The 9,290-nt window shown below is 44.8% G+C and overlaps 1 protein-coding gene across 1 annotated transcript; it reads left to right on the top strand.

The window, feature by feature from the left end:
- Positions 1 to 46: 46 nt before the first annotated feature.
- SARC_04170 (hypothetical protein) lies at positions 47 to 9,054 on the top strand (the record flags this gene model as incomplete). The annotated part of the gene is made up of 16 exons (XM_014302013.1): positions 47 to 81; positions 226 to 337; positions 810 to 902; positions 1,471 to 1,683; positions 1,939 to 2,159; positions 2,750 to 2,863; positions 3,368 to 3,539; positions 3,905 to 3,985; positions 4,321 to 4,492; positions 5,459 to 5,600; positions 6,140 to 6,289; positions 6,899 to 6,986; positions 7,625 to 7,759; positions 8,004 to 8,450; positions 8,672 to 8,743; positions 8,959 to 9,054. 16 exons carry the CDS (start codon positions 47 to 49, stop codon positions 9,052 to 9,054), a joined length of 2,343 nt encoding a protein of 780 aa, XP_014157488.1.
- Positions 9,055 to 9,290: the final 236 nt, after the last annotated feature.

The raw sequence follows: 9,290 nt of genomic DNA, 5'->3' as shown, positions 1-9,290 counted from the left end.
GTACAATGCCTTTTTGATTAAACATACACAAAGACACGTGACAATGATGACGCTCAGCTCATGCCCATATCCTGATGAGAAGTAGGCTTGTGGTCAGCGGTTTCTCTGGGACATATACGTGTACGATACCACAAAACTCAGTGTGCAGAGTTGCATACATCATACAAGTACACCCGAATACGTCTGTATAGATATCAACATCTGCACATACCACACCACTCCCAGTGAGCTGCACCAAGACCGCATTACGGAACTCGTAGACCTGGTGCAGAAGGCCAAGGCGCAAGCATTGATATTCGCGAAGGACCCGATTGCCGAGCCATCTGCCGTTATTAAGGTATTGGGGATTCCGCGATACCCGCTCTGTGCGTGTATGCCTGTGAACGTCTATAGTAATACTTTCTCTGTATGTATCTGCCACTGATCTAAACAACACATTTATAGTAGTACCCACTCTGTACGTATATGCCAGTGATCTTAACAACACATCTATAGTACTACTTTCTCTGTACGTGTATGCTAGTAATCGAGACATTAGCCTGCTCGACTAAGTCTCGCACCTACTTATTTTCATCGCACTGTTATAATGGTACATTAACGTTTGTTCCCATCGCATTTAAAGTGCAATAGCCTTCTCAACTGCATGTTATGCCGCGTATGTCTCCCTATCTCGGCCGATAGATTCGATTCTATTTATAGCGACACCGATCCACTTCACAGACCAGCCACGGTTAGCGTATCATACGCTTTGGGCGGTTTAGTCACACATGCCCATCTCTCATGTTCACTGGACTATTAATATCACACAGATTGCGTTCCAGTGTCTCCAAACGACTAATTCTCTGGTTGCAGATCTCCGCAAAACGTTCGTCATGGACGAGATTGAGAACCAGAAATCAAAGGTAAACCGTTGACAGTACTGTGGACATCTCTTCGTCAGATATCAGATCGACACATACGCATTGCCTCGCCGTGTGCACGGTGGTAGTGTGGTTTCAGCTTAGTCAAAAGAGCCATGCTGATTCGATGTATATTGAAGGGGGGATAGGGGGGATCATTTTCTTGATTCTGTTAGTAGATGGGTGATAGTTTTATTTGTGTGCTAGTTTGGTCTATATACGTGTGCCTCCGCATTAGGCCGTTACTACGTGTTGATTTGGTTGTCTACGTTTTCGACTATATGTCTGCAAATAACCGAATATAACAGCCACGTTTGCACTACGACTTAGAAGAACCAAGTCACGCTTGTGCTATGACTGAGATAAGCCAAGTCGAGTTTGTACTATGACTAAGAAAAACCAAGCCAAGTTCATCCTACAATTAAGAAAAACCAAGTTTACACCGAGTCAATCGGAATACAGTCGACCTCATATACTAGTCACAAAAATCGTGCGCGCACGGTGTAGTAATGCAACCAACTCAATGACAATCATTCTCTGGGGTGGTAAACTTGGTTTTCGTTGATTCCAGATCCAAATACAAGTGTCCACCGCCAACGACGATCCACCCAGGAAAAACCCTCGTCTGACGCGTTACCATAGCAACCTGCTCTCGGGGATTGCGCTGACTGAGATTAGACCGGAGCCGGTTGCGCCTACCGGAGAGACTGTGTATATGGCTGCGTGTGCTGTTGACCGCAGTCTCAGCGTACACCCACCGCACGTTGTCCGGGAAGCCTTCACGGTATGTTAGGCATTTGGTAGGGGATGTGGGGTTTAGTTGCATACACGAGTGTATGACATTGTTTATCGGCTTTTATTTTCTTACATGTCCCTATAGGCAGTACGAGATAGTATACGCGCCAATCGGACCGACTGTGTCCACCCACCGGCCCTATGTTGTCCACAAAGCCTTCCCCGAATGAAATTTTAGGGCTCGTTTCACACACGCACCCCTCTCACGTCCATACCCTCACTCGCTTTGGTGCTGGTGCTTCAGCTATACCGCACCACTCTGCGCGTCCTCCTGCGCGTGTACAACGGGTACGAAGTGACAGAGGGCAACGGGCTGTTTCTGTGCGCCTTTGGCTCGGCAAAGAACGCCATTAAATGGGCCACGGATGCACAGGCGTCGCTTGTGAGTGCGGCATGGCCAGTGGAAATGACGGAAGCTCCCAAGAATGTGGTCTACAGTTCCGAGGACAAGACTGTTCTGTTCAGGTATGAGCTGAGATGGTATCCGTGCCGTGGCAGGTGTATACTGATATAGCCCAAACAATGTAGTCTATGCGTGTGTCCAGTTCAGGTCTATCAGTGGTCGTTGTAGGTGTATGTTGACATATTGTCCTTGCACACAATTCCGAGGCCAAACGTACACCGTACCAATAGGCGTCGTGGTCGCGCCTGCTTCTGCTTCCTCCAATGCCGGCGGCCTTGTCCCTGTCCACGTGTATCTCAACCAAGTATGAGCTTTGATCGAGCCATATTTCATCCTGCGCCTATCAACACCCACGCACTCGAGCGGTGATAACTATAGCCCGCTGTCTGACCTCATTGGCGCATGTGTGATCATGCAATTCTAGAGACCTGCACGTGGTGGTCCGTGTGTGTAGTAGGGATCCAACCGCCGCTGAACTGAACTGCGCTCTGGTGTATCTAGCATTCACGGCGGTTGACTTTCCCACTTTATACATCACATATAAAATCACCTAAAACACGAAAGCACCCCTTTGTCCTCCTTTCTTTTCTTCAGATTTGATCTAAAACCCTAGATCCCTTTTGTTTTTGCTTTTTATGTCGCATATTCCTAGGGGCGTGCGGGCAAAGGCCGGGGTGACCGCGGGCAAAGTGGATGTGGTGAGAGATACAGTCACCGACAGAATGATGTACACGGGCACCGTAGTAGACCTCGTGGAGTGGATCAGGTATCGTTCTATGCACCGAGTGCATTTACATATATATATATATTATGTGTATGTATTCCAGTAGTACCATATATATGTATATATTCAAGTAGTACCATATATATTTTTTGATTTTCATAGATATAGGTATATAAAAATATAGATATATTTCTATATACATATATATATATATATATTTATATATAAATCCATCTATGTATCTATATCTATATCTATATATATATATATATATTATATATATATATATATATATATATATATTATATATATATATATACAATTTACAAATTATAAATTATAAATTATAAATTACAACCCAGACATACTTGTGGTTTCCTGTGAATCATACCTGTGTGACCTGGAGTTTGATATATATGCTACATGTACCATACCATACCAAGCATACTTATACTAAATGTATGCAGAGAAATCAGTATTATACCCCTTACTTACTTTCTGCACCTTACACTGCACCCGCACCCGTATACATGAACCGCCAAACAGAGACTACGCACATGCGGGCGAAGTTCTGATGCCGAAAGCTGTATGGGATGAGACTAAGGATGATATCGAATGCACCAACCTGTCTACCCAGCTGCTTTCGCGACCCATCGACGAGCATGAGGAAGATGGTACACCACTCGCCGCAGAGGTGGAGAATCTAGAGCTGATGCAGGTATGTGGGATGGTATAGGGGGTGTGCGTGTGTGTGTGTACACTTTGGCAACCATGAGGCTAGCCATGGCAAAATAGCAAACGTGAATGTTTTTCAGTGGGCATTGACTTGATCCTACCGGGGGGTAGATAGAGGCGTGCGATTGAAACCAACGTATCGAATCATCCCGAGAGTACGAAACGGACGTATATGTTCAGCGTTTGTTGCCAACTAATTTAAGTTAAACCATGGCTCAAGTAATACCCCAGACCCTGAGGCGAACAAACTTACTACAGACACAATACCGAACCTCACAACATCTAGCTACTTAGTCAACTACCGCTATATTACTGTCTGATGCCGCTGTTGCTTTGCACACACTGCAGGTGCTGCCCGCTGTACTCCAGATGAGGAATGCCTATTGGGCTGGCCTCAATAAGCGACGCTCAGTTGAGTCAGGCATAAAGGTATGTTACGTTCGTACGGTAGGCATTGACGGTGAGCGTTATTGATTGCACATATATAATCAATTGTGTGATTGTCATTAATGTGTATTTGACAGCAATAACTGATTATTGGCATTTATGCGACTACATACGTATCTGTATATATATATACATGTATATTTATTTATATATATATATATATGTGTGTGTGTGTGTGTATGTGTGTATGTATATATGTATATATATATATATATATATATATATCCACATATATATATATATATGTTTATATATTCATAAACAATTATAGTATACAAGCAACCCCCTGACCAGCATCCCCTCTTCTGGCTACACAGTCAATGCAAGAGAGAGGCATAGCTTACTGTGAAGTCCCAGCAGGCGACTGTGTCATCGTCAGCACAGCCATCAAAAACTTGGATCAGCTTAGGGAATCCCATCCCTCCGCAACAATCAAAGCCCTGTACTTGTACGGAGAGGTTCTGAAGAGAGCGACCGCGGCGTTGCACGGTATGTTGGCAGGATTTCTATGTGTGTGTGTGTGTTTCTGTGCGTATTATATATATATATGTGTGTGTGTGTGTGTGTTATGTGTGTGTGTTTCTGTACGTATTATATATACATATATATATGTGTCTGTGTGTCTGCGTCTGTGTCTGTGTCTGTGTGTTTGTGGTTGTAAGTAGGTGAGTGGGTGGGTGGGTGTATGTATAAATATATGTATGTTTATATGTATGTGTGTGTATGGTGTATGTGTATATTTATGTGTATGTATGTATATATATATAACGTAGATATAGGAAAGTAATAGCAAGTATGGGTTACCGAGTACGGCAATGAAACTGCCTCATCACTGTAAGTGGGATAGACATAGCGCCACAAGTAGGAGAAATTGGCACACTACGCCAGCCATAGTTAGGATTGCACTTAATGTGAGGCAAGATATGTGGAGAGGCGTGTGTGATCTTAGTCAATCACTTCGCCAATTGAGCTCATATATGGCACTTCTAAGTTATGCTCGTCGTACTGCCAAAGGCTTTCACGAAACGAAGACCAAAATGTCGTTGAGTTGATTATGATACATTAAATTCTTACGTGAGTTTACAATACAAAAGTTGGCAATAGATGTGCTACGTGGGATAACTGTGGAAACGACAGAAAGAAGTACCAACGTGGAACGTTTTTCGCATGTTAACAACTCGATAATTTTTTTGGATTTGTTCTTCAGATCTAAACAGATTTATCTATATATATGTTAGTTTGTTTGTTTGCTTGCTTGTTTGCTTGTATGTATACGTATGAATGTATATATATATATGTGTGTGTGTTTGTCTTTGTGTTTGTATGTATGTATAGATTTTTTTGTGACAGTTATATTCCTACGCTCTACCGTAAATGCAGCCACTATACCTTCACACGCGCACACATACACCCACACCAAATTGCTATCTGTCCTATACTAATCTCCTCCTTCAGGCCGAGAGCTATCAATGGCAGATGGATACTTCAAAGTCGCTTTTCAGTCCGCTGTAGACGCAGCGGAGTTTGCGTGTCGGGTGCAGTTGAAGCTGTTGCAATGTCCTTGGCCCTTTGATATGTTGGACGCCCATATCTGCAGGTAAGCGCTCGCTATCATGCAGCTGTTGGGCAGGTGTATATAGAACAGGACCGGTCCTATGCATCCGTTTCTGTATGGTCCTATTTTTGTAGTTGTTGCAAAGTGCTTCTCGTGCGATGTCGGGTGCAGTTTGCGTAGCCCATTTATATGGTGAATGAGTGTATTTGAAGACAGAGCGTATAGTCTATGTTATTTGCACTCACTCGAGATTTGAGTCGAGTTGCAAGGCGGTCGCCTGCTATCAATATCTCGTTGTGTTGGTTGTTGATAGATATTATTTCAGCCTATTTCAGTCACCCTGTCACCCCTGGACCATCGCCTTTGCCATCACGGCTTTCTTCTCAGCTTGCTTGAGTATTTTATTTGAAAATGTCTTATCACCCAACCTGTGACTACAGCCGATACAGAGAATAAGTGGATGACTGAATTCTAATCCGGTTTGCGATCTCTTCCGCATAGGCTGCGAAGAAGTACAGATGTGTTGTTATTGCTGTATTGCTCATAAAGCACCTATCCGATTATGTACCTTCTGACCACAGGACGATACTGAGCAAAAGCGGCAAAGTGATTCACCGAGGATTGCGGGTCAAAACCGGAATCAGTTGTGGCGCCATGAGTGCGACATACAATGAACTCACCACAGTCGACGATCTCTCCGGCGCTGCCATCTCCGAAGCAGACACCGCGATGTATGTACGGTAGTACGGAATCAGATTGGTTCTAGTTGAGTTGGGATATTGTGTACTATATTCGATATGGTCGCTTCATTTATTTTGCCAAGTACATAGTCATGTATGTATGCAGGAGGTATATCGCACCTGGGTGTGTGCGATCCGTAGGCGTAGACGAACGACTTCTGACGATAGTCGTGTGTGCAACTTGTCCTATATATTGACCTAATATATTATCAGTTGTAGGCAAGTCTCCTTGACTGAGTTTATTGTCGTTGTAGGCAAGTCTCATTGACTGAGTTTATTGTCGTTGTAGGCAAGTCTCCTTGACTGAGTATATTGTCGTTATAGGCAAGTCTCCTTGACTGAGTTTATTGTCATTATAGGCAAGTCATGATCCGATAGATATATGCCGAGATATCTCCCCTATACATGGGCTTACACATAGGGCGATTATAATTCGGGAACATTCCCAATTTGTGTAGCCGTATGTGGCCCTTTATTTATTCTGATGCAATATAAAGGCTGTTTGAATCACCTTCACCATCAACTTCACACACCCAACGAGTCGCTTCTCGCAATTGCTGTCATGTATTGATAACTAGTCATGCACGTTTCCGCTTGCAGGGAAATGGCCGACGGCGGACAAATTCTGTTGTCCGAAGGCGTGCATCAGAAACTGATCGAGAACTTACCTCCGCTGAAAGACTTAGATGTAAGTCGAGCCGAGGTGCATAGAAGCCCAAACAAGAAAAGATAGGGTTTTTGGGTAGTCACGCATGCATTGTCAAATAGAATATATCCTGTCTAGCTGAGTGTATGGGCCAATGGGTAGGGTCCGGTGGGCTACCGGGCTACACCGCTTTCGTACAGTGTATATACTACGCATGCCTCGACCGGAAAATTGCGCACTTTCTCTTTTGTAGCCAAATCTTGTTCGCCACGATCCTTCGACTATTGGAAACAGTATTCGGACACAGCACTGTTTTATCCCAATGTGTTTGACCTGCTAGCGCATCTGTGTAGAGACGCTTCATGGGATCTACTGAATCGTAGCCGGTCTCCCTGCCACTACTACCGTCGCTCTACTTGTTTGCGCGGAGATAGTGAATATCTTGTAACTAGTTCTATGGTTTATCACATATCACATATCATACGCAATGTCCTAAAATTGAAACCTCGCGGCCTGTCTGATTAAACTACTATTGCTCAAAATATGGAAACGCACAATTTTACGGATATCTTGACCATAATCCTGCTGCCCGTGCTCTTCTATATTGAACCGACAAATTTGGAAACCTCCAATTTTACTGACATTTTATTGTCCCAAATCACGGCCAAATGTGTTTTCAGATTGAGCTGACAGAGTTAGGAACGTACGACACGCCGGCGGTGGGGCAGATGGAGCTGTGGGAAATCAGATCAACACAATTGCGTGAGCGGAAATTTGTGCTCAACTCAAGTCCGTCTCAGCCGCCCACGCCGATGGTAGGGTTTGTGATCTAAAAGTGTACTTTTTTTTTTCACTCTCTTGTTTTTCTGGTCCATCTATACGACTATCTTTAATGGCTTTCTGCTTCACTAGGGTTGATTTATAAGAGACGTTCCGTGGCAATTATTTTACGTCACTGTTACCATCTATCTAGAAAAGTGTTGCAATTGCCCAGTCGGCGAACCCGACGTACCACTTCGCTTAACTACGTTCGCACCGAACCGTATCCACACCCCACAGGCGGATAAAAGGCAACTGGCTGCACAAGGGTCGGTAGGCGATGTGGCCACACTGCTGGTGCTCATGAAACCCTACGCCGACACGCACGACAGCAAAGGCCTGGACCTGGATACCATCCCGGAACGACGCACACACCAACCACGTGTGCACCTCTCTGAGCAATCTGAGCCATGCGAGCTCTCTGCACTCAGTATCGACCAGCACGCGCCCCCGTCCACGCCGTGTGATTCCCACACACAGACGCCGGTGGTGCTGACCCCTCGATGTAGTACCACAGCCATACTGGGTGAGGCGGGAGATGAGGATGGGGAGGATGGGTGTACGATAGAGACTACCAGGTGTAGTCCCTCGCAAGCATCGAGTGCTGCGGGTGGTGCCAGCAAGAGTGCTGGTCTAAGGATGTCGCCCAGGAGTGTGCGATCACAGGCTATGGCCCAGTCGAATAAGGTACGTCGGGCGGGGTGGGGTTGTGTGGGTTGTTGTTAGGTGGATGGTTAAAAATGCGGTATTTTCGCTCCGCTTGTCTGTTCCCCGGAATACATCAGTCGTCCAACAACATTTTTTTCTTTTATCTTGTTAAGTATCGCTCATTCCCTGGACGTAACAGCTGACTAGTAAACCCTTATATTGTGTATTTATGGTTTTCACTTCATCCCTATATATACCAGCCGTCACTCAGTGAGCGTGAAGTATCACCTTCAGCGTCACCACGCAGGAGCTCACACACCAGCACAAAACAGGTAAGTGGGATGGACAAACAATGACTCGTTTCGACCAAGAGTGTGGACGTTCTGTCGTGCTACATCCCAATTGGTTCCAAAGTCTAGTTGCCGTGTATTATACAAAACTGCTGTGTACATATGCTACACTGCCACGTGTCGCATCGCACATACCGCATGCGCGATCGTGTGATGGCATCACATGTGTATAGCCAATTTCTGCCGACACATGTCAGACTGTGCCGCATGTCGATTGCCTTTACACCAAGTATCAACAGGTAGAGCTCCTGCCCACCCCGATGCTAGATGTAAACATATTGCGTCCTGGATAGATCGTCTATCTGGGCGTACGCATGTAAAACTGTGGAACACACTCCATGCTTAATCTGATCCTACCGCCACTCGTGAGGATTGCTTATCCGTAAGGAACAACCTCAAATGAGTCGCATCCCACTTCAATGGCTCGTCTGTCTATCAACGAGCCAAGCTATTGCACACACTCGATACATGGATATATATGTATATATGTATATATTTATATATGTATATGTATATATGTATATGTATA

Source organism: Sphaeroforma arctica (assembly GCF_001186125.1).
Source record: "Sphaeroforma arctica JP610 unplaced genomic scaffold supercont1.226, whole genome shotgun sequence".
NCBI lineage: Eukaryota > Ichthyosporea > Ichthyophonida > Sphaeroforma > Sphaeroforma arctica.
This window is presented reverse-complemented; position numbering and strand designations above follow the sequence as displayed.